Raw genomic sequence first — 26,847 nt, 5'->3', positions numbered from 1 at the left:
CATGCATAAACAATTATTTTTGTTAAAAAGGGAAATCCCCGCATTAAGAATGTAATATTGGTGACATAAAAATGTCCAGCTCTGCGTCGGGACTCCTGTAATACATACTGGGCGTTTCACTCCAAGTAGGGACACAGTTTATATAAGTATGCACCCCCCCCCCGCCACCCCCTCCTTGGGACTGTGACGTCCAGGACAGCTTACATGATAAATGATATATACATTCTTTGTTGGTTGGTTTTAAATAAGACAAGGTAATAGGTGGCGAAGGTGGGGGAGGGGGGGGGGGAAAAATAAAAACATACATGAAGAGAAAATGTTTGTGAAACAATTTACTTCTTGCATTTTCTGGCCATTTATAACCGAAATTAAAAATACGGATTACTTGTTTTATCTACACATTTCTGGAGTGGTAGATGTTTTTGAATTACTTTACTTCGCGTAGGTAATAGTACGTTTAGGATCATTTTGTACATTAAAGTTTTACATCTACGGAACAAATAAACTAATTACCAAAACAAACTTTATACATTTTATTTATTCATAAACTCCGACACGTAAATAAATATTTCGCATTGTTTTTGACATTATCATATTATATTTTTTTAGATTAAATGATATTATTTTAAATATTTCTTTGATATTGTTTTTAATTTATATAAACGGTTTAGTTTATTAAATGCTGTACTATTTCATTTTTATATACTATTAAGATATTCAATATAACACTACTAGCGTTAGCTTATAATCTAATTGTTTTTGTTGTTTATAAATTACTAGACATATGTTACCCGCGACCCGCGGATCTTTATTTGCGCATTACTTTCGATGTAGTCACTGTGTGTTTTGTAAACAATTAAACGAAATTATAATGTAATAAGGAAAGCGAATGTGTCAATGTAAAAATAGTGTGAATGAAGCTATAGGCTTAAATCCATTTTTTGTTCAAATTCAAACATTTGCTTGTAGGCCTACATATATTTGATTAAAATTTGAGATGAATAGACTAAATTTTGTATGTTCATGTGTATAAAGTATAAAGTAGATCTTGAGGTAGACATAGATCTAAATCTACACTAATCTAGAGTTAAAAATTGGCTTTAATAGACTATTGAGTTCATTCTGTGCTGCGCATGCGTGAACTTTTTTTCATGAATGAATATAGGCCTATCTCAACACGGCTACGCAGCTTTAGCGAACAGCGAACGAATATATTAAAAATGCTTTAGAAAAACAAATTTGAATGTTAATTTCATTAAAATATGAAATGAAAGGACAATATTTAGTATGTTTATGTGTTAAAGTATAAAACTATCTTTGCGAAAATAAGTTTTATCATCTTAGAGTTCAATAAGAGTTTTAGACCTAGGCCTAGGAATAGACTCAGTAGAGAGATGTGTTAATTAATGTGTAACCATTTGGTAATGTCTAATGAAATAATGTTCGCCGGGAAATCTGTAGTCACAGATATCAGGAACTAATTTATGTAAAAAAAATGCTTTTGGATAATCTAGTGGATTGGATTTAGATGTATGTTAAACGTAGCTAATGATCCTTTCACGTTATTTCTCTTTCGCTACGAAAATAAAATTAATTTTGCGAAAATGGGTTTACCCGAAGTCGATACATTCATATCTATTAAAAACGAAAAGAGCGATAGATTCGTTAAATGAATGGGATTATAAAGTGAACAATTAAACGAAATAATTTTTAGTACGCGATTCATGAATGAATATAGATCTAGGCCTATCTCAACTCGGCTTCGCAGCTTTTGTAAATGAATGTAGTCTCTTAAAAATAATGCTTTAGAAAACCAAATTTGAATGTTTATTTGAACAAAATATGAAATGAATGGACTATAATTAGTATGTTCATGTGTTAAACTATAAAACTATATGTGCGAAGAAAAGTTTTATCATCTTAGAGTTGAATTAGAGTTTTAGATCTAAAGATGGGATTATAAAGTAAACAATTAAACGAATTAATTTTTAGTAAGCGATTCATTACGGTATTGTCTAATGAAAGAATGCTCGTCAGGAAATCTGTAGTTACATATATAAGGAGCTAATTAGTGTAAAAAATGCTTTTGAAACACAAAATTGAAGGTTAATTTTATTATATAATGAAATCAAAGGATCTTCTTTTGCATTTTCATGTGTCAAAGTAAAAAACTACCTGCGCAAAGTGTATTTCTTAAATTAGATCTAGGTCTAAATCCTTTCGATCTTTTCTCATGTCAACATTGTAGACATGACCTAGATCCATAAAATACTATAGCTTTAACCCTTTAGACGCGTGTGGTAGTTTAGCCTCTAAACACTAGCATTGTAAATCCATTTTGTATGCACTCGTTGTAAAAAAGATCAGCACTTTAAGGGTTAATAGAGTCGGACAATTTTTTTTTTAAGGGTCTTAAGTTTGTTTTAGGGCTACAATACATACACTAAGGTCTAAGTTGGTACCCAAGAAACATTGCTGCCAAGTTTTATCAAGATTGGTCAAGCGGTTTTAATGTCTATAAGTAACATACATACATACATACACCTCACATTCTCCTTTATAATATAGATAAATTGGTAGAAACAGAGTTAAGCTAAGAAATAAAAAAAAATCTAAAATAAAAGTCAATAGCTGTTATGCAATTAAACTATATGAATTCATGTAAAATGCGAAATATTACTTGTATGAATGTCTGGTTTCGCTTTTTTTGTGTTTGATGGGAACACCTTCTTATTGTGCAGCCTAATTACTTCAAAATGTCAAAAGAGCTACACTATGATCTCACGGACCTATAAAACCCTTTGAAATCGTGTTAAGGGGGGATTAATTCACGTTCTGAAGACTTTAGTCTTAAGTCTGTCCGGCTTTGTGTAGCCGTCAACAAATGATTTATGGAGCCTAACTCTACGTAACTTTGCTTGGTACTTAAAAATAGAACGCTTCTTTTGAGCTTTTGCGTTTATTATTGAACATAGTTATTTTTTAAAATAATTTTAATGTTTTTTATTAATTTTTATAATAAAAAATAAAAAGTGTAAGGAAAATATATTTTTTATTTTATATTTCGAATTTTAATTGTGATAGGATTTCATCCAAATGTATTTTTCTTTTAATGATTTTTTTTAACTTTACAAAAATTATTTTTTTTTATATTCTTCTTTAATATGTATGTTTTAATCTGGTCAATAAAGTATGTATCTGTACAATACTGTGAAAGCGAGAGCAATGTAGAATTCATGGACAAATACTTAACTGGTGATTGAATTATTGAACAAGAATCTCGCGGATGTTTACTCAAAGACTAAGTTTGGTCATACATTTGGACTATACTCCTGTGATATCTACTGTGTAAATACTATTCTCTGTGACTGAAAATGAATTCAAATCCAGTTTTTGCATTCTCTGCCTTGAAGGTAAGCGACAGGTTAACGATACGAGATTGTGATAATTTGTTCTGTAAAAAATATGCACTTAATGTCAACAAAAACAACTCTCAAATAAGAATGCACATTTATAAGTGTAGCTCCTTGACCTCTTGATGTCCACATATTATATTTTGGCCATAGTGAAAGCTTAGGTCAATGTCAGGGTGATATAGCAGGGTGATATAGCAGGGTCATATAGCAGCCTGGAAATTAATGTACCTCCAAACCTGAATGGGAGGCGCGGTGGCTGAGCGGTAGAGCGATTGCCTTCCAAATTTTTTTTTTCGAGATCATTAGAAAAAGTAAAGGCGGTTGGTCGTTGTGCTGGCCTTATGACACCCTCGTTAACCGTAGGCCACAGAAACAGATGACCTTTACATCATCTGCCCTATAGATCACAAGGTCTGAAAGATGACCTTTACATCATCTGCCCTATAGATCGCAAGGTCTAAAGGGGGACCTTACTTTACTTACTAAACCTGAATGACTTGTAATGGTTTTTTCTTATACAAAAGTGATACTCAATCCTTTACGACATGGGAGCCATTCAAATATTTCCCACGCGTGTGTAACGTGACACTTGGAGCGGGTCAACTGCGGATTGATTAATGTACTGTGGGTAGAAATTACGAGGGGCCGAAAATAATCGAGTAACGGGCTGGATGTGACCCACAGGCCTTAGTCCGGGCACCACTGTTCCACAATAACTGTAAGTCAGGAAATACTATGTCGTCGTTGTGTGGCCACATGACACCCTGGGCAACAGAAACAGGTGACCTTTACATCGTCTGCCCTAGAGATCGCAAGATCTGAAAGAAAAACTTTTCTAGTTTTTAGTGTGGAAAAATAAAATAGGGGGGGGGGGCTGGAGGGGTAACGAATAACTCTATTCTGGTAGTTTGTTTTTATTCAAAGATGCAACCAACTTTGAGTATGTAAGGCGCTTGACTTCCGATCTGTTGATCTCACGTTCGTAAGTTCGAGTCTCTGGGAAGACTAAACTGGTGCCTGCTATACGCTGTGCTGATCACGTGACACCTACGTAAAAAAAAAAAAAAAAGCCCCTCATTTACTTTGGAATTTTGTAATAATATTGATGGCTTGTCAAAAAAAAAAAAAAAAAAGCTTTTTAAGTCAAATGTGTATCTGCTAAAGGTCGTGACTATAACACCTTGATTAGGGTTTAAAAAAAAAAGTAATTTTAGCTTAAATTAAACTCGAAATATTGACGCTAGGACAAGGCCAAGTCTGTGTCTCCAACACACACATGGACTACACATCAAGACAAAGAGAGAAATATTCATGTCAACAACGCAAACAAACAAAAACGTGTTGGCTTGTCATTAATTAAACTAAACATCTTTTCCCGGCTCTGCTTTTATTTGAAAAATGTTTTGGGGCGACCTTTTGTTTTAAATTAGAATGCGTGTCATTTATCGTGTGTGTGTGTGTGTGTGTGCATGTTTGTATGTGTGTGGATTGGTGTGTGTGTGTGTATTTGTGTTTACATATGTGTCTGTGTTTACAGTGTTAAAAGACTTAATTAACATAAATGCAAAATGCCAACTCTACACATCAGCTAAGTGTGGGAGCGTGCACTTCAAAGTAGGTCAAATTATTTTTAAAAGGTAAACCTGAACTATGTTTAATTTTAAAACAGAAAAGGGTGGGTGGGGGGGGGGAGTCGGCACGCCATAGGGACGGCCTGATATAATTGGAGGCCCTAGGCAAAGTGAATTTAGGGGCCCAAAATGAAAAAAAAAACAACGAAAAAACATAAATTATACTATAAAAATTATCGTGAAAAAAGTTTCGCTATTTCTTCTCTAAAACAATTATTTGAATCCTGTGCAAGGCCCCCCACCAATTGGAGGCCCTAGGCCTAACCGGCTGCTTAGTTTGCCCGTGTTAAGGCTGGCCTAGGGCACTGTATTAGCAAAAAGGAGACCTGCTGGGCCCCCATAAACATAGTATTGATTGTAGTGGAACGTGTTTGTATGTTTCTAAGGTAACGACGAGGAGTGGGAGCGCCATTTTTTTTCAGTGATGTAAGAACTCCATCCTTAAAACTATATCAATAATTTACAAGTTATTACCCTTATTAGATATTAAACAAAATAAACGATTACCAAAAATTAATTGACTAATTGAGTATTTTTGTTTGTGATTCATGTTTTGTTAGATGCAATAAATAATTGTTTAAAGTATCAACTTGATCGGAGAATGCGTGAGGGAGAAATAGCGTTAACAATTATTTAAGTGGACTAAACCCAACAGATCCAGCCATATCCGTGAATACTGAATAATTAGTTTCTCTTGTTGGTATCAAACAAAATAATGAATTATTAGTAATTATTTAATTAATTGTTTTTTTTATTGATTCATGTCTTGTCTATGTTAATGAACAATTGTGCGAAGTTTCAGCCTGCTCCAAGAATGAGTGTGGGAGAAATAACGTGTACACACTTTTTACCAGACAGACAGAGAAGATATAAGCTTTGTAAAAAAAAAATAAGGATCGAGAGAATTATGTTAGCATGACATAGAGAACATTCACCATGGTATCATATCTGGATCAGGTTACCCCAGCTCGAAGGGTTCTAAAACCATATAAAGGGCAGGCACAAACGCGGAGTCCACCTTTGTCCATTGGGTTTTAAGCATCACCCAACATGAGCACACATGTCCCCCATTTTTATTATAAGTAGTTACCTACATATTAGTTAAGGTTATTCAAATTGACACTTGACTTATCTTAGTGTTTGACAAAAATTACTTTGTGTATTATCTTTCTACAGTTGCTGTGTTACCTCTTGGTACTATCAAGTCTAGTAGACGTCGTCCAGCCAGGTAAATTATTCCTACCATTATATCTAAAACATTGTATGTTATGGTCTATGTGTGTCATGACCTAATACATGCACTGAAATAATTATGAATCTATCGTCCGTACCTGGCTTAAAAGAAGTGTCTAATAATAAAATGGGGAAGAAAAAACCAGGGGCGTAGCTAGGAATTTTCCATCGTTTGGGGGCCCGGGGGGGGGGCTTGACATCTTTGGAGGCCCCTGCAATTTTCGTAATATTTAATTTTTAATGTAAAGAACACTTATTTGGCCCCCCCCTCCTCAAGTGGGGGCTGGGGGGGGGGTCTAATTCTCCCCCCTCAGGGGAAACACTTGTGAGCATTCAATCTAGAGAAGTAGATTTAAGTGTCTGACTGGGTGGAATGGTGTACTTATTATTTTCACATTTTGCATTTTCGGATCAAGTTGAAACTTTGTAAAATTATCCATTGTTAATGACAACACACGAATCAATACAAAAAAATTCTTCAATGGACTTTATTCACCAAAATGAACGGTCAAGTGATAATATTGATAAAACAGCGAAAAAAAAGTCACGTGATAACCATTGTTGATTAAAATTAGATCGTAATTTGTATACAAGAGATGGAAAAGCACATGACTCAATGATGTTTGTTTACGATTGGTGAATGAGGTCTATTGGTTAACCAATTAGCTGTCATTAGTTAAATTTGTTTTATATAGATCATGTACTAAGCTACGGGAGATAAGTCTTGTGTAGAGTATTAGGTCGTTCGTTCGAAACATTTCAAACTATAGTTTTTCTAGACTGTAAAACCTTCAATTTTGATAAGTACTTCTATAGCTCAGTGGAGGCTCGAGTGCTTGAATTCGAAATCCGACTCAATCCCTTCTCCCCAATAGTCCCCTCCACTTCCTCCCAACTGGTCCACAGGTTAGACTTAGTAGGCTAAGAGCATGAACAGTGCGCTTAACAAAAATTAATTAATAACAGTATTTCCAATAGCATAAATTTATTATTAGAGTATAGATCTGTATAAAAAAATCAATTGCATGACTAATTTACAATATTGATTTCATGGTTTAAACCTTTCCGATATGCTATGATCCTATATTTACTTATCTGGAGCAGTTGGGAAAATGAGAAGAGGAGGGGGGGGGGAGAGAATGAAAGGGATATCTGGGGGGAATTTACCCCGTAATAGGTTTTTAAAAGCATTTACACAAAACGAGGGGGGGGGAAGGTTAGACCTGAATTAGAACGCTTTCTCAAGCCCATATACTTACCCCTATGCAAGTGCGATGCGTGTGTCCAATTCAGCTTATACCACCACTTCAGTCAAGTACAATTTCTTTCCCTTGTTCGATATACCAAACAAAATAACTAATTAACAATATTTAATTATCTAATTGGTTAATTTTGTAAATTAATTCTTGTGTGGTCAGGTAAAAAAAAAATTGTGCTAAATTTCAGCTTGATCCGAGAATGGATGAGAAATAACGGGTACAAACTTTTTAACAGACAGACAGACAGACAGAGTGAGGTGATATAAAGTTTGTAAAGAGAGCAGACTTCCGTGAACAAAATTTATCATGAACATCTTCACTAGATAATAAAACATTGACTTTCTGAACATCTTTATCTTTTGATGGTCTTTATGTTGACCCCAGAGTTATTTAACAATGTTAATGTTGTGATGCATCCCGTACTGTATAATCAATACTACGCTAACTCAAACTAGCTGAACTATTCGCTACTTACATTGTTAAGTGGTACTCATTGTGCTATATTGTGTTTATTGAGCTATGGGATATTGTCACCATGTTAGTTTTGAATGGTCGTGAATGGTGACATTCGAGTTGTGGACTTTATATAGGATAGAATCTAATGAAGGAAGAATATATTTTGTACCTTGACCACAGACCTATATATATTATATCTAGATTGGAATACGGAAACAAATTCTTATCCGTTATTGATCAATTCACAGACCTATATATATATATATATTGTTATGTAGGTAGCTCTTTTCAAGCTGTAAGGGAAGTCGCCCGACTCTAGGAAAATCGATTTTTTTTGTTGCTTAGAAAAGTAATGATCTTTAGTTTTCAAAGTTTTGAAATAATGCAAAACCATTTTCTTGGATTTCAATTTGAATTCGCTATTAATCACAGAATATCAGCAAGTCTGTTGATCTCAATCTCGACAGGTCTGGGAAATCAAAAATTCCCGACCTGTATGGTGACATGTATGTACTACGCAAAACAGCAGGGTTTCTGTCCAGGGCTTTTGCAAGAGAGGATTTGAGGCTCTCAAGCCCTCACTCAAATGGAGTTTGAAGATTAATCTCAGAACTATATATTCACACAAATATATGAAATAAAGCCATTTACTGTTCGTTTCCATTGAAATGTTTCGAAAATCCTAGATTGAAATAATTCACTACTGTTTCAATCATCCAATGTACACTTCAATAGATTGATTAACTAGATCTTTGTCTTTCCAGCTGGCATCAAAGAGAAATGCTCTACCGACGCCGACTGCAAAGTGTTGAGATCTTCCTGTCGCCCTGACGGCTGTCAAGGCTACCAGTGTTTTTGTAACAAAGGCTACATTTACGACAGAAACAAGGTCACCTGTGAGAAAGGTAGCACTGTCCCATCCATAAATTTTGTGCATGTATTTGATAAGACTGCCAGGCATTTCATTCTTTTCTCTAGCTGCCCACATTGGGCAGCAAATGTTTTAACGCCAGAATCAGTTTCTAACATATTGTATAATCAATCTATGGCAAGTAACTGAACGATAAGGAAAAAAACAATATCAGATTTCATATTAGATCAAACACACAGAAAAATACGTTTTTCCTTATACGTAGAAGGGGAATCCGGGTCTCTACATTGAAGATTCATTATAAGTGCAGTCCCGAACAGTGCACAAGCTACAGCGCACCCCCTGGAAGTAGGTGTGCAAAGCAGGGTTACAACACTATTTGACCAACTGCTTTGTTGTCCTTCTATGTTATACTTTCACTATGTGGGTTCTAACTGAACTTCTAACTGAAAATTTATAGGGACACGGGGGAATCGCTTTAAAAAAAAATATTACAGTATAACAGACACGGCAAGAGAAAATTACCAAATCTATTCTGGAGTTTGTGACGGCATTCAAAATATCATGCTTATGACATTTGACTCTCACAGAATCATACATTGGTACATTAGTGAGATCTCGATAAAGTTTTTCTATCAGGTTTATTAAAACTAAAATGTTATTTAACCTTGGTAAGGCCAATAATAGAATATGCATCCTCCGTTTGGGACCCTTCAACTCAATAAAACATTAAGAAACTGGAACAGACACAAAATAGAGCAGTGCGATTCATAACAAACGAATATTTACATTTGACTACAGTAACACATTTAGTTAAATCACTAAATTTAGAAAGCCTTCAGGACAGAAGACTTAAAAGTAAAGCAACTATACATAAAACACTGAACAATAATCTTCAAATACAAAAACAAAATTTAATAAAATACTCTGAAAGACATAAAGATAAAGACACATTCCTCACCCCATATGCTAGGACAAATTTGTACAAATACTCCTTCTTCCCTAGTGCTATTAGAGCATGGAATGGGTTGCCTGAGCTAGCCAGGAAAACCAGTGACTTGCCAGAATTTAAGTCATTGGCTGAATGCATGACGCGTAGGACGTAATCATTTTCTTTTTGAAGTAACGTCTGCATTATATAAGATAAGAAGATAAGATATTAATAATAAAATTAGGGGCGTCTCAGATTCGACAGGGCCGAATTTAAGGATGGGCAGGCTGGTCTACTGCTTGTAGATCTCCAAAAGAGCGGGACACAATAGGGATAAAAAAAAATATTCAAATTTCGACGGGATAAACCTTTTTTTCCACATTTTTTACCGGCAATTCAATCTTAAATTTGAAAACACTGTGGTTAAAAGATGTCAGCTTGTGGCGTACTCGAAATATATGTATAATATATGTAGCTCCAGATGTACGTCAGTACGTTAACCCAGGGCCTTAACCACAAACTCAAACATATATTTTTTTTACTAAAATATGCATATTGAATATTTAAAAAAAAAAAAAAAAAAAAGAATAAATGACATTTAATTTACAAGTAATCTAATTCTTTCTTCTAAATTATAGCATCCCTTTAGATATAAAAAAAACTATTATTAATACATGGATTTTAATTAAAGCTTTTGAAAAAATGTAGGGGCCTCCACACAAAACCTGCCTCTTTATTACTGCTTTGATTGCATCACATGGAAAGAAAACTTAAATCGACCACCAGCGGACAACGGCTCTGTCTGCACTAGTTGCGGAAAAATATGCAAGTCGCAACCGGATACACTGCACTTATCTTCTATCATCGCAATCGAAGACATTGCCATTAGAATTTTATAAATTGGTAATTTTTTTATGTTGTTTGATAGTGGGAGGGGGTGGTCGAGAAGGTAACTACGCTTGAACGTGGCTTAGCTTGGCTACCTATGAAAGGGGGCTCGAGGTTCGTGTGTTTACAGAGCGTCTAAAGGCAGCACGGAAAACCTTCTCCCAGATACCCCCCCCCACACCACACTGGTCTTCAGTGAGATTGGACCATAGCGCGCTGAGCATGCTATAATCATGAAAGTAGCGCGATATAAAAGCTATTCATTATGTTAATATGGACGAAATGTTCATGCAAACCATCTTATTAATGGCGTCCAATTTTCTTGCCAACCAACCACTCTTACCAACCCTGTTCTAAACGGTCTACATGATTCACGTGTTCTGCCATCTTTCAACCACTAGCTGCCAACGTCAGGGAGTCTTGCACCGGAGGGGAGAAGTGTCTCTCCATCATGGCCGTCTGCCAGAATGGTATCTGTCAGTGCAGCAAGTACTTTGACTACGTTGAGTCTCTTCAGAAGTGTTCTTTCCCAAAAGGCAACATCATCGGTAAGTTTTCTTTTTTTTTTTTTTTTTTACCTAGGATCCACATTAGATCTAGCATAGTTTTAAGAGAAACTTGTTAAGTAAGCCTACATCTGACATTTATATGCTGTTTCATTACGCTATAAATCTTACCTTCTGATCTTACCAACTAATATTCATTTAGCAACTAAACTTAAAAAGAACTTTAAATTTGAACATTAGATTGTGGGGCTCCCAAGCTTTAACTTATAAAGGAATTAAGGTAGAAACCAATGGGCATGGTTCGTAGCCAGGAACATGTTATTTGTTTTAACTTCATTAAATAATTTAGATTTTTTTTTAGACAGTTTAAATAAATTACCAAAATAATAATAATAACAACTTTTGGATGTTTTTTTTTCTATTCAAATTACAACATTTGTTGCTGGTTGTAGATTGTATTTGCTGCTGATCGTTTTGATAATGTCATTGTTGGTGCTGTTGTTAATGTTCATGCTGCAGGTCGTTGTAGCTATTATTGTTGATATACTTCATGCTGCTGATTGTTGCTGTTTCCAGTGCTGTTGTCGTGGCACTTGTTGCTGTGTTTGCTATTGACAAGTTGATTTTGCCGTTTTTCATATTCTTGTTTTTTTTATGCTGCTGATGCTGCTTATGTTGCTGTTGATGTATATGTTCGGCTGTTGCTGTTTAACTTGCTTCTGTTGTTGTATTTATGTTGCTGACGTTGTTATTAATGGTGCAGATGTTATTTATATAGCTGCTTTTTTATGTTACTGATGTTGCTTGTGTTGCTGTTTTTTTATGTTACTGATGCTGTTGTTAATGTTGCTGCAGTTGTTGTTTTTTATGTTACTGATGCTGTTGTTAATGTTGCTGCAGTTGTTGTTTTTTATGTTACTGATGCTGTTGTTAATGTTGCTGCAGTTGTTGTTTTTTATGTTACTGATGCTGTTGCTTATGTTTCTCTGTTGTTGATGATGTTTGTTGCAGTAGTATTAATTGTTGTTGTTGCAATTTATCGTGCTGTTGCAGTAGCTATTTATGTTGTGTTGCTGTTGCTGCTGCTGTTTTTGTTGCTGTTTATGGTGTTGCTTTTGTTGTTATTGATATTTCTCTTGCGATATGAAAGTTTTATGTAGTTTTTCTTTCATTGCTTCATTTCTGCCCGAATGTTTCTCAGGTGAGCCTTGTGACACAAAGGATAACTGTACAGAACCAACCGGAAGCTGTGTAAATGGTTATTGCGCATGCGGGGATGGTTATAGGATGAAAACGGAAGAGGAATTCTGGGTCGATCCACAAAATACAAATGAGTGCGTCATTTCCTCTTTTTCACTGTGTAAGTAGATTTTATGTTTTTGTCAATCATGATTTTTAGCTCATGAGTTTAGCTCATGCCTTTTAGCTCATGAAATTTACCAAAAGACATTTACCTCATGATATTTACCTAATGGCATTTGCGTTCTAACATTTAGCTCATAATATTTTCCTCATGACATTTAACTCATTACGTTTAGCTCTTGAAATTTAGGTCATGGCGTTTAGCTCATGACATTAACCCTAAATCATGACTGACTTTAAGAATAATTATCTCGACAAATAAAGTGCCAGAGTAAGATTTTTAGCTGATGATTACTATATCATTTTATAAAAACGTGTTTAATTTAGCTGTACTTTTTCTCAATGGGATAGTCTTGATGTGGAATTTTACCCAATATTTTAAGGCCTTAAATTTTTATCAAGTTTAACAAATAAACGTGACACTCTGGCATTTGGTATTTCACTTTGCGGTGACCAAATCTAGGGGATTCATTTTCCCCAACAAACCTAATACAAATCCTTTAGGCATGGAATTTTTGTTTTAGTAAAGACTAAAGACTAGAAAAACTTACGTTACTGACGTCACATCAGCCAAAATCTTTGTACGTTAGCCAAATATATAATGTAAATAAAAATGCGCCTGCAAATTGGCATGTGACAAAAAAAAACAACCTACTTTGCTCTTAATAGCTAATAAATTATACATTTTTAAAAAATTGAACATTTTACCCCACCCCAATTTCACGAAGCCCTTCCCCGAAATAGAATTCTGGTTACGCTCATGTATAAATGTACTCATAAAATTCTAGTTTGGTGGTAGAGATGCAGACATAGCAACATTACAAGATAATAGACTAGAATACTGGATCTAGATATAGATAGAAGATTCTAGTTTGGTGATAGGCTTCTAGATTCAGACTTAGAAGATGGTGCGCAAACTGTTCCTGAGCGGCTGGTTATTTAGTTGACTCTTGAATCATGAAACCATACTTGAATGAATGCATTCGGGAATACCCGCTGCTGACATATGTGTGTTCAAACAATAGCCTCTAGACCAATTTGGATTTTAAGAAGAATATATATTTTTAAATTATAACGCCTAAACCAGAGTTTTTCCTGTGTAGCCAATTAGATAATAATGCTTTTTTTTGTCCAAAGATAAACATAAACTGTCAAATTTGTAGAAACATACCTTAGAGCCATTTTAGATATCCTTGTCCTCCCAGTTTGTTTTTTCGTGCTTTGACCCCATGAAACATTTGCCGACTGATATGAGGCATTGTAAAAAAAACAACATTTTAATAGATGCAGGGAAACCAAAAGATTTTTTAAAAAATAAATTTCGACTACAGACAAAACACGACAATTTCTCTATCCATCTAATATATATGTTACCGCAAAATTGCGAAATGCAGGCATTCTGTAGCATGCCGGGCGTTTTAGGCAAAGTAAGAAATGATTCCTATTTCCCACTTTGCCTAGGCATTCTATAGAATGACTAGTTCTGCGTCAGGCAAAGTAAAAATATCTTATTTAGAAAGATAGTTATACATTAAATATAAACGATTGAGAATAATATATAGAGATAAGGCTTGTCTTCGAGTCCGAAGATTAGTGAGGAATACAGTATCTCCCGTGGCTGCTCAGCCCCAGCTGTAACCTACATATTGTGCCACATTCAGGGCAAGCATAACCATTGTCCGCAGGTGGCCGATTAAGTTTTTGTTTTCGTCGTCTGCGTTTGTCGTCGGCAGCAGATTTTCTTTTGGTATCCCGCGGCCTTCGTGAGTGACCTCCAGCTGTCTCGTTCCGACGCCGCATGCAGCCAGGTGCTCCCTTTTTGTTGCTGTCCTGCAGTGTGCGGACATTCCAGCAGGCGACTTTGAGATGTATCCTTTTATCGATTCGTTTGGGACTAGTCATTTGTGGGAGTGTAAAAAATAAACACAAATAAACAACAGGACTTCTGAAGACTAAAAATACCTAGTAGACCTATGTTTGTATAACCCATGTTAAGTTTAATTTAAACTAATCGACCGGCGGCGTAACATACGCCGCTATTTTGCATAGCCGGTCTTAGGCCACTGCAACCTATACGACCGCAGTGGGCCCCTACTTTCAAAGGATCCGCACTTTCATAGGACCCGAGCACGTTCAAGGTGTATAAATTATTAAATTAAACCATTTTTAATTCTGTACATAGTAAAGAATGAATAAAATGCATAGACGAATTTATTTTCTAATACAAACACTTAAATTTGACTTATTATCCGCTTCCCTACCCAAACTTGGCCCCGCGAAATCCGTTTCGAATAGGGCCTCACAATGTCCGGTCCGGCCTTGCTATTTAGTGTTTGTAAAATATTTGTTTGTAAAATGTTAAGTCTGGCCCTGCTATTTACATATATATATATACATAGTAGATTTTACTTAGATTAGTTCCTAGTCCAAACCTCCCGCTGGACAAAGGGGGGTGGGATCGGGCAGGGTTTGTTAAATTTAAACGACAGTCAAGCGCGCAGCCAGTCATCCGTAGTGTGAATACTACTCTTGTTTTCTCGTGGACTATCCGCAGAAATAAGAGAGTGATCTTTCCTTTACTTCTTGTTTAAACTATTGAGGGAAGAAGAGAATTATATATATATAGATAGAAGATTCTATAGAATGCCGGATATTGCACTTTGCCATGTATACTCTTGTAAGCGTTCAAAACTTTAAGAAAATAAAGCTACACTGATATATGAGTAATTTTATTTTTCGTCGTCTGCCACCAGATTACTGCAATGGAGTCTACGTGACACCCACCCCGCCTAACGTGAGTAAGTCAACTTTTCTACTTTCTTATACTAATTAGGTAAAGAGAGTGGTGGCCGAGTGGTGAGGTGTTTGGTTTCCGAGCCGAGGGGTCTCGTTCAAGACTGGGATTTTTAATTTTGGGACTTAACTCAGGCATTAGTGAAGGAAAAGTCAAGGCCGTTGGTCGTTGAGCTGACACCCTCGTTAACCTGACACCCTCGTTAACATGACACCCTCGTTAACCTGACACCCTCGTTAACCTGACACCCTCGTTAACCGTCGGACATAGAAACAGATGACCTTAACATCTTCTGCCCTATAGATCGCAGGGTCTGAAAAGGGACATTTTTATTTCTTTTTTTTTTACAACAATTTGTACTTCGTTGTGTGCTCAGTTGTATTAATTTTATTCTGGGCTTGAAAAGCTATTTTAGGTAGGATTGGGGGGTGTTAAGTACAAATTGTCTGACTAATAGAAGACTCCCTGTTCAAGCTTTGTAAAATTAATTAAATATAACAAAATAAAGGACCAGTGTACATAACAGTGTCTATCATATACGACTACTGGGGCGTTGTATTTAATTCTCTATAATTTGTTTCATTACAAATGTCGTCCTTAGTGATGAACTTTTTCTGTGTATTATGTATATATCATTTAGGCCTATTGGTTCAGCATTTCACTTCATAGTTGTAAGTACATGTCACAGTTGGTTGCTATTGTGTGTGTGTGTGGTATTAGTGCTGTTTCACTATTTGGTGTCAGTTCACTATGTTAACTAGAAGCTCTACACTTAATAAACATATACAACGCTAACACTATAACGCCAGATTCATGAATGACTTTATTTACACACATAGCATTCCAACATTTACCCCCTAACTCAACGATTCTCAACCTTTTAAGCTCGGCGACCCCTTTTTACAATGCCCCACTCTGCCGCGACCCCCCCCCCCATTTGCTCACATACACAGCAATAGAAGAATAGACAAAACAATCCATTTTTTCGATGGTCATTGGCGACCCCTGGCAAATCGTCAATCGACCCCCAAGGGGGTCGCGACCCACAGGTTGAGAATCCCTGCCCTAAGTGAAGGGGAATCATTTAAACTATGTCAACACACTATTCAATTATTTCTTTTTATCTGTTATTTATTAGCGTTTCATTTTCAATGGTTCTCTGGCTTCTTTCATAATTAGTATTTATCTTTGTTTCATTATTTCAGTATTTGTTGCAGACTCAGTTTGTTTTTTGCTTGTTTCACTATTTATTGTTGTACTTCTATTTGAATGTGGTTGTTTGTTTTTTTTCCCTCTGTGCCCCAGCCATCAACGCTGGAGAGCCGTGTACGGGACCCAAGCAGTGTGTGGTGAACGCCCGTTGTACTGCCAATGTCAGTGGCATATGTCTGTGTGACAGCGATTACTATAACGATGGCGGAACTTGCTATCCAAGTAAGTTTTAATTCATTTCTTTTTTTTTCCCCAACATATTAACATTTATTAACTCTTTCTCTCCTAACTAACAATACTAACGTTGAATTAGGCCATTAAATTTTTATTAACTTTTGGTTTTATAAACTTTAATTTGTGTTGTATAAAAAGCGCATGCATTCTTCTACAATTACATACCTATTAGAAAATTTTCCAATTACATACAAAAAAGTTATTGAAGTTTAATCATAACATGAGAGTGAAACACATATGAGCTAAACGAATAGTTCCATCAGAACGTAGAAAATAATTACGGAGAGAAAGAGTTAAGAGCTTTTGATACTAAAGTAAAAAAAAATCAGTCACGGTAATCTGCTCTTTGTTTATGCCTTGGGAAAACTCCGATGGTTTTTCAAATTTTGAGTTATTGACATATTTAAATTCTGCGTAAAAAGTTGTAATAGTAAACATTGTACCATTTTTTATTTAAATGCTTAGAAACTTCCCTCAACAATACTGAAAGAGAAACTTGATTTAACCAATCGTATCGCCTCATTCTTACAGTAGCTGTTTGGCTTAGTGACGGCCTAGTCCAGAGCTATGGTACAGTTATATATAGAGAGATAGATCTAAAAGCATTAGGATAACCAACTCGAAACAAATTTTTTTTCATCTAAGCCTCTGTCCCAAGAAGTAAATAGATCGTGTGTCTGACTGATTCGAACAAGCTGGTCAGTGTAAGGCTAGTCGAGACTACGTGTAGTCGGTCATGACAAGACAACCAAGCGATAGTGTTTGTTGTGTGTTGAGTGGTCAGGCGAGAAAATACACACTGCCGTGGTTATTCAAGCATGTAAATCTACTTTTAACACGCATTTTTTCTTTGCTTACGATATCTAGATCTAACTTCACAGACAAAAGATATATTTCTTTTACGAGAATGTAAACTTTACTGTATGGTTTTTTGTTATACAGTATGGCAATAAGTGAAATTAGTAGGTTTGTGTGATGTCACATAGAAACCTGGTGAAAGTCCCAAATTAAGTCGGAAAAAAATAAATTACTAAGTTATTATTGCACATAACAACAAAATAATAATATATTCATTTTCGTAAATTTCATTTCAGAAGAGTTCCGGGAGCTTCTGGACAATAAGGAGGCCTGGGAAACCCCATTATAAGTTATAATCATGTGCGCCCATTGTTATAATGGTTTAATTTAATAATTTACACCTCAGATAAGCGCGGTCCTATGAAGTGCGGGGCCCACTGCGGTCACATAGGTTGCAGTGGCCTAAGACCGACCCTGCTCTAAGGAAAACTACATCCTGGAGACTGAAAGACTTCTTATATGTAGGGCTAGTGTCAGCCTCGCGCTGTACATGCCCATTGAATTTTAAAAGCATTAGGAAATCAATTCATATGTACACATGTTTTAACTCTAGGACGAAAGGCAGGTGACCCTTGCTTTGGTACCGGGCAGTGTGTCTACAACTCGGAGTGCTCTTCGACAATGGGTGGCACCTGTGACTGTCGATCTGGCTACTACGGGAGCGGAGGAATCTGTGTGGAAGGTTAGTATACAATTTTTTATTGCTAGTAAGTTGTTACTATTTGGGTTTGTAGTTTCTAATGTTCCTAATGTACAATTTATTAATGACACAGCAATATGGCCGCTTCACAAATGTGAGAGTTATGGTCAGTGCGTGGACTTTGCAGAGTGTGGGGTCGGCACTTCCGGTGTCTGTGAATGCAATACCGGATACTATCCCAACATCAGCGTGTGCTCTGAAGGTAACGTCATTGATATTTTTTGTCAATATTCTCAATATACTGTTATAGCTTTTTATATCAATATCCTTGATGTTATGTGATAGCAATTCTAGCCAGTAGGATAAATATAACAGCTTATCAAGTCAATATCCTTGATGTAATGTGATAGCAATTCTAGCCAGTAGGATAAATATAACAGCTTATCAAGTCAATATCCTTGATGTTATGTGATAGCAATTCTAGTCAGTAGGATAAATATAACAGCTTATCAAGTCAATATCCTTGATGTAATGTGATAGCAATTCTAGCTAGTAGGATAAATATAACAGCTTATCAAGTCAATATCCTTGATGTAATGTGATAGCAATTCTAGTCAGTAGGATAAATATAACAGCTTATCAAGTCAATATCCTTGATGTAATGTGATAGCAATTCTAGCTAGTAGGATAAATATAACAGCTTATCAAGTCAATATCCATTCAGTATTCTAGACAATATCCTTGATGTAATGTATTCAGTATTCTAGACAATATCTTTTTTAAGTTTCGGCATGGATCATTAGTGGGTCGGGTAGTACTATGTTGCGGATATATATGCTTTCAGGTGCCCGGCACATTGTAGGAACGCCTTCACTTGATTCTCGTTGTTCGCATATCCGCCTTCCACTAAACAGACGTGTTATGTTGTAGCTACGGGAGTTTAAAAACTCGATATTATATTCTCATCCTCTCTTTTTTAGACTTTTGATTTTAAAATACCTTTTTAATTTTTTTGCAAGAGGGAAAGATATTTATTGTATTAATATTGCTCACACTAAAGAACCAAGCATGTGAATACAATGTAAAATTCTTTTTATAGAAATCGGTGCGCTTGAAAGCTTATCTACTTAACATGTTTAGGTCTTTGTATGTAGGTCGGTTGGAAAATATTGACAAATGCAAATCAATTATTGATGAATATATAATAGTGTAAAACTAAAATATGTCTAAGCTATATTTGATCTTGCAGTCATTAATGCCGGCAAGCCTTGCAGTGACATTGGTCAGTGTGTCAGCAACGCCGAGTGCGTGGACGACGTCTGTACGTGTAACAAAGGGTATTTCAACTTCAAGTAAGTGTCAGCATGTTTGGCAAAATTTTCTAGATGACAATCTAATTTTGTTTCTTGGCCACATGCATTTTTCAATTCTTACTAGATCTAGTCAGTAACTAGTCAATCCCACTTTCATGTTTGTCAAATTATGCACTTAAGCTTGTACTGCGTAACAACACATTTTCAGAAAGATTACTTTACAAAGTATACAATCAATTAAAAAGAATATAAAAAGAAAACTGCATTTACCGTTAAGCTATTAATGGCATAAGTACTCAAGGGAAGTAACAATTGTATTTTTTTCTTATTAGTGAGTTTGAGAATCGGTGGTAATCATTTTTTTTTTTTTAACATAATTAGGAATTGATTTTTTTTTACATTGCTTGTTAATTATAACAGGATATCTTTACCTAGTTGCAAGACTAATCTATCAGCAGCTGGATGTTGTCATGTGGTAGATAATATGATAGTGAAGAATAAGCCTTCTTACTGACCACAGGAAGTAGTCTGCTCTGTTTATAATGGACATTTTGAGGATACTTAATTGAACTGAAAACAGTGGATTTTATTTTAATCGACCAGATGTACTGTTTATTTTAACAAAATCATTTTAAAAAAGAAATATCCAATATCCTCAATTATCAAAAACATTGCTGTGCCACTGTCTCATAGCATTAAGAGTAAGTGAAAAAAAAAAGACCAAAAAAATCAGGGCCGGATTTACCTATAGGCAATACGAACCATAGCTTAGCGTCCCCAGGAAAGTAGGCCTCAAACAGGGCTAAGTATGAATTCGTCCCTGGCTATTCCTGTCGTATAGCAGCCTGGTAGCTCTGGCATTACATGCACCATATCCCTACGAAAATGACTCCTCCACGATTTTTAAAAATAAAATATAGTCTCTATAGTCTGGTGCACCCAAGTTTAAGTTCGAAGCTCAGAGGCGTCCAAACCTTGAAGTGTTTCAGTCATGTGTGTGTGTGGCTGAGTGACTAAAACCGCTTGACTACCTATTGAGGAGGCTTGAGATCGAATCCCTGTGTTTGCTGAGCGTGGCAACCTTCTCACAGCCCTTCCCCTAACTGGTCGACAAAAGAGTCGGACCTTAGGGCAATAAGCATGCCTTAACACTTTCTCTCCTGATCGACGATACCATCGTTGACTATTTTGACCTCATTAAATTAAGTTAATGTTTAATTGTTTTTAAACTTGAATTTGAATGATATAAAAAGAGCATGCATTTCCCTTTAATTCTATACCAAATACAAAAGTTTCTGATAACAAACAACAAAGCTATTGAAGCCCAATCATAACAGGGGTAGTGAAACAGCATTGTGCAAAATAAAAAAAAATTCCTGCAAAACTTGGAAAAATAATTTACGGAGAGAATGAAGGATGGAAGAAAGTAGCGCTATACAAAAGCAATTTTTTAAACAAATTCCTGTTCCAATTAAAGCTTACTGTCACACTGACATTGCCAAATGATTACCACCGATAAACAATCGAACTTAGTTTTTTTTCTGGAAGTGACGACACATTTGCACAGCTCCACTTTAAGAAGATGAACGCTAATATCCCAAATCCGAATCACAAAATAAAAAAAGCCCACGTGATCATCCAAGGACGAATGCACAAAATACTATGAATGATGAAGTGTAAGATGCGCCATATAATCATAAATCATAATAATTAGTACATGTTGATGTTCAACAATGCAGCCTGCCTGGTCCTGTGGTATGTGCTCTGGTCTGTGGTTCGATAGTTTCCGGGAACGATCCCTGCCCGCCCCAATCCACCGTCGTCTTGTAGTTTTTAGGATGGGGGTCATTATATTCAAACCTAAAGAACACCCGAGACTTGTAAAACATTTAAAAAAACAACAGTTTTGTGGGTTTATTTAGGTAGATGCTCACTAAAACAAGCCATGCAAACTTTATTATTTCACAGCGGTTTTTGTCGAATAGCTGCAAAAGTGGGTCAATTGTGTAACCCTTCCAATTGTGTCCAAAATGCCAAGTGTATCAAGAGCCCAACTCTGAAGTGTGTCTGCGACACAAACTATTACAACTTGAACGGTATGTTATTTAGCTTAATATAATATCAAAATAAGGTACTCTACTGTATGGCATCAACTTTGAGGTGATGACAGTAAAGAAAATCAAGGAAGCTAGGGATTTGTCAACTAAATAGCATAAACTACTCAAAGTACTTCTAGTGACGCAGTACAAATCTGATAGGGATAAAAAAGTGTTAAAAATGGTTGAATACGTTTCTTTACAATCAAAGGCTTATCAACACTTCCAATAGTCTTTACATCAAATATACCAAAATAGCTGTCCATCATAGCTCCCAATCTCCAAACATCAAATATACCAAAATAGCTGTCCATCATAGCTTCCAATCTCCAAACATCAAATATACCAAAATAGCTGTCCATCATAGCTTCCTATCTCTAAACATCAAATATACCCAAATAGCTATCCATCATAGCTTCCAATCTCCAAACATCAAATATACCAAAATAGTTATCCTTCATAGCTTCCTATCTCCAAACATCAAATATACCAAAATAGCTATCCATCATAGCTTCCAATCTCCAAACATCAAATATACCAAAATAGTTATCCTTCATAGCTTCCTATCTCCAAACATCAAATATACCAAAATAGCTATCCATCATAGCTTCCAATCTCCAAACATCAAATATACCAAAATAGCTATCCTTCATAGCTTCCAATCTCCAAACATCAAATATACCAAAATAGCTATCCATCATAGCTTCCAATCTCCAAACATCAAATATACCAAAATAGCTATCCTTCATAGCTTCCAATCTCCAAACATCAAATATACCAAAATAGCTATCCTTCATAGCTTCCAATCTCCAAACATCAAATATACCAAAATAGCTATCCTTCATAGCTTCCAATCTCCAAACATCAAATATACCGAAATGTCTATCCATCATAGCTTTAAATCTCCAAACATCAAATATACCGAAATAGCTATCCATCATAGCTTTAAATCTTCAAACATCAAATATACCAAAATAGCTGTCCATCGTAGCTTAAATCTCCAAAGGCTGTAATTCTCTGCTGATTACTAAACAAACAAAAAAAAAACACTTAATTTTCGTGAAATAGAAGATGACTATTATAATATATTTATTTTCTTTTTATTAAGCTTATATCAACTCCCTCTGCTTATTTGTCTGTCTGTGTGTCTGTCTTGTAAAAAGTGTGTACACGTTATTTCTCCCACACCTGTCCTCGGATAAAGTTGAAACTTTGCACAATTATTCGTTGACATAGACAAGGCATGAATAAATTAAAAAAAAATATTATTCAAATAATTACGGGTAAATAATTATTTGTTTCATACCAACAAGGGAAATAAATCTTTCAGTATTCGCAGATATCGCTTAATTTGTAGGTTTAGTTCCATTCAATAATTGCTAACGCTTTTTCTCCCACACGCATTCTCATGTCAAGTTTAAACTTTAAATACATATTTATTGTACTTAACCAAATATAAATCAATATAAAGATAAACAAATAGTCAATTAATTATTAGTAATTAACTATTCTATGTATTATTAAACAAGAAAAATAACTTCTAGATTATTGACAGATATGTTTTTAAGGACGGATTTGTTTCCCTTAGATAAGCTTTGTTTTTCAAAAGTTTAAAAAAAAAATATTTTGCTTGTTTTAGGTTTCTGCGAGAAAAAGATACCCCCAGAGTTAAAATGCCCATTCAAGAACTCATGCGTTCAAAACGCAGAATGCAACGCTGTAAAAGATGGAATCTGCAAGTGTAATGAGAACTATTACCCAGTAAGTGAACCAGACTTGAATTGTTACGTACTTGACACGACAATGTGTTCTGTTCCTGTGTTGTAGATGTGTTCTGTTCCTGTGTTATAGATGTGTTCTGTTCCTGTGTTATAGATGTGTTCTGTTCCTGTGTTATAGATTAGTTCTGTTCCTGTGTTATAGATGTGTTCTGTTCCTGTGTTATAGATGTGTTCTGTTCCTGTGTTATAGATGAGTCCTGTTCCTGTGTTATAGATGTGTTCTGTTCCTGTGTTATCTTGTGTTCTGTTCCTGTGTTATAGATGTGTTCTGTTCCTGTGTTATAGATGTGTTCTGTTCCTGTGTTATAGATGTGTTCTGTTCCTGTGTTATAGATGTGTTCTGTTCCTGTGTTATAGATGTGTTCTGTTCCTGTGTTATAGATGTGTTCTGTTCCTGTGTTATAGATGTGTTCTCAGTTCATCTCATTCATTGTAAATGACAGGAATAATTTTCTAACTCACTTTGGATAAAACTGTGTCAAACTTTGGATGGCTGCCTGGTCGTGAGGTTTGCGCGCTGGACTGTCGTTCGGATTTATCGATGGTCGACGGTTCAAATCCTGCCCGCTCCCATCTCCCGTCGTCCTGCGGGAGGTTTGGACTAGGAAGTAAACTATCTTCAACTCTGAAGGAACATCCAAAACATGTAAAACATTTACAAACAACTCTTCCGCTCCAAAATTGGCTTGATCAGCCACTCCAGATTCTGCCCCGTCTCAAGACGAAACCAAAACCAGGGAATCATCTGGACGCATCCATTGTCTTCCAATACAGAAGGAGCCTTTGTGTCCTTCTGAGTATTTCATTAGGTTTTGTTTCATTATTTGTAAATTATCGTTGAGTGTTTTATGTAATATTTCTTCTTTACTTTTTATTCTTTTGTCCTGAAGTGGTTCTAAACTTACAGATTCATCTCATGGTGTTGCACAAATCAAATGCGAATATTCTCGTTCTTGTAAATCGAAATGTTTGAATATGCGGGGTTTTTTTATTTTATTATTTTCCCAAACTTAGGGTTAGTGTTTACACGGGGTTAGGGTTTTAAAAAATCGCCCCCCCCCCATTTAAAGTTCTGGACCCGTTAATCGCTGGTGAATGACACTGGTCTGTTTTTGTTTTTTTTGCTGGATCATATTTTTTCTCCTTTTAAAAACAGGGAAGTGACGTTTGCTTCTTTGCAGCCCCCTGGGTACTCGGCCCTGATGAAGTGATGCCTGAAATAAACAAAAATTCAATACTGCCTGGTATGGCAATCTTAACTTTAAAAATAAAAATAAAACTACAGAAAATCTTAAATGCTGCAAGCAAAGTCATTGGAAGCAGCAGAACTCCATTCGGACAACTGTTCAAGAGAAACATTCGTAAGATTTCGGGATTTTACTTTACCAAAGAAGATGCAAGATACTGTTTACATACAAAGACAGAGTATAAGGGTCCGTTCCCCTGACAATTAAATCATTATAGAGAAAGATCTTTTTGATGTAACATTTCACAGGTTTCATTTAACGGTTGGAGTGAGACTCCTCTGATTGTATATTATGTTTCTGTAGTTATAACATATTTTTAATACACAAATTGTATGGATAATAATGATTATTGTTATAAGTATTAATAATTATTATGTGACAAACTAGTATTCATTCTCTGGCACTTCTATTGTCGAGCTTCGTTAGAGAGAAACAAAATTCATTGTAGTCTCCCTTTAACAGCGTTCACTGAAAAATTTCCTGATGATGTGGCAGGTCTGCAGCAGTATAGTCCTCTGACAGGCAACCAGAATCTTCTTAGGGGTGTTAAGGCCCTTGAGGGTATCTGTGAGCTCAGTTGATATTATCCCCTCAGTTGATTTAACAACAGGATATATTGTTATTTAGACAACTTCCATAACCGCTTAGGTTCACAAAATTTCTTTGTTTTTCCATTTCGGTTTTCCTTATATGAAGAGGGTAGTGGTACGTCGATGTCAATGATTGTACCAGTTTTTTTTCTTTTCTTTGTCAATAAACAGGAGATCAAGACAATTAAAATCCACCGTTTTGATAGTCAAAATAGGCCTATCCTAGTATAAAAAGTGATGGCTTGACTCTAGGATTGGGCGAGTATTTGTAATAAGGAAGATTATCTTTATTAATCAAATTATGTTTCAAAGTCAAGTGTTCGTGTAATAGTTTTGCAACTTGGTTATAGCGACCTAGGTAGGAAGAATCTGATAAAGCTGAACATGCTGCCATTATGTTTTCAATTGACTCACCCACATTTCCGCTCTTTCGGCATTTGCCAACAACTTTTGAGTTTATGTTTCCCATAATTTTTTGTCCTAATTACTCTGTCCTGTATAGCTCTAACAAAGACTTCTGTTTCAGAGTAGAGATGGCCTGCTTAAAGCCATGTTAAGGAAGCAACCCTGCTAATATTGTCATCATGCAATAAAGCCGGGAAAATTTCCGTGGACTGTTTTTCTTTCCATCGGCGAATCTCGTACCCTGTGTCAGCCTAACCTATATTTACATGAACATTGTTTAGGTTCAGAGGAGTTGCTTTGGAAGGAGCCTAGTTCATTGCTGGAGGCGTGCAGTTATTTTTACTATTATTATTAATACTATTACTATTATTATTCAACCAGCACTAACAAACATTTCAAACAGTTCAAAAGTAATTCTACTCTACATCTGCAGGTTGGAGAAGACTGCAAGACTCAAGTACCAGCGTCCTACCCTTGCCCTAAACTCGGCATCTGTGTCGAGTTCGCTGAATGTACCTCGGCCACTGGGGGCGGCGTCTGCAACTGTACGGAGGGATACTTTAACTGTAAGTCTGTAGTTCAACGTAGATTGGGGGATACTTTAACTGTAAGTCTGTAGTTCTACGTAGATTGGGGGATACTTTAACTAAGTCTGTAGTTCAACGTAGATTGAGGGATACTTTAACTGTAAGTCAGTAGTTTAATGTAGATTGGGGGATACTTTAACTAAGTCTGTAGTTCAACGTAGATTGGGGGATACCTTAACTGTAAGTCTGTAGTTCAACGTAGATTGGGGGATACTTTAACTGTAAGTCAGTAGTTCAACGTAGATTGGGGGATACTTTAACTAAGTCTGTAGTTCAACGTAGATTGGGGGATACTTTAACTGTAAGTCTGTAGTTCAACGTAGATTGGGGGATACTTTAACTGTAAGTCAGTAGTTCAACGTAGATTGGGGGATACTTTAACTAAGTCTGTAGTTCAACGTAGATTGAGGGATACTTTAACTGTAAGTCAGTAGTTTAATGTAGATTGGGGGATACTTTAACTAAGTCTGTAGTTCAACGTAGATTGGGGGATACTTCAACTGTAAGTCTGTAGTTCAACGTAGATTGGGGGATACT

The 26,847-nt window shown here is 35.8% G+C and overlaps 1 protein-coding gene across 4 annotated transcripts in view; it reads left to right on the top strand.

The window, feature by feature from the left end:
* The first annotated feature begins 310 nt into the window (after window positions 1-310).
* Window positions 311-26,847, top strand: part of LOC106077367 (uncharacterized) — a 92,044-nt gene continuing 65,507 nt past the window's right edge. Inside the window, exons 1-14 of one of the 4 annotated variants that reach the window (XM_056016870.1) lie at window positions 311-441; window positions 3,192-3,413; window positions 6,224-6,275; window positions 8,760-8,900; window positions 11,087-11,233; window positions 12,393-12,551; window positions 15,307-15,351; window positions 16,653-16,781; window positions 18,205-18,333; window positions 18,425-18,553; window positions 19,541-19,643; window positions 21,573-21,700; window positions 23,340-23,461; window positions 26,157-26,289. In XM_056016870.1, the coding sequence (XP_055872845.1) occupies window positions 3,375-3,413; window positions 6,224-6,275; window positions 8,760-8,900; window positions 11,087-11,233; window positions 12,393-12,551; window positions 15,307-15,351; window positions 16,653-16,781; window positions 18,205-18,333; window positions 18,425-18,553; window positions 19,541-19,643; window positions 21,573-21,700; window positions 23,340-23,461; window positions 26,157-26,289 (1,456 nt within the window). In that variant the 5' untranslated portion in view covers window positions 311-441; window positions 3,192-3,374. Of the gene's footprint in view, window positions 446-2,716; window positions 2,922-3,191; window positions 3,414-6,223; window positions 6,276-8,759; window positions 8,901-11,086; window positions 11,234-12,392; window positions 12,552-15,306; window positions 15,352-16,652; window positions 16,782-18,204; window positions 18,334-18,424; window positions 18,554-19,540; window positions 19,644-21,572; window positions 21,701-23,339; window positions 23,462-26,156; window positions 26,290-26,847 lie in introns of those variants that run through there. The other 3 variants (XM_056016872.1, XM_056016869.1, XM_056016871.1) reach the window with 3 other exon arrangements.

Source organism: Biomphalaria glabrata, chromosome 18 (assembly GCF_947242115.1).
Source record: "Biomphalaria glabrata chromosome 18, xgBioGlab47.1, whole genome shotgun sequence".
In the NCBI taxonomy this organism is placed as follows: Eukaryota; Metazoa; Mollusca; class Gastropoda; family Planorbidae; genus Biomphalaria; species Biomphalaria glabrata.
Note: the sequence above shows the minus strand (reverse complement) of the source record. Positions and strands in the feature narration are given on the sequence as shown.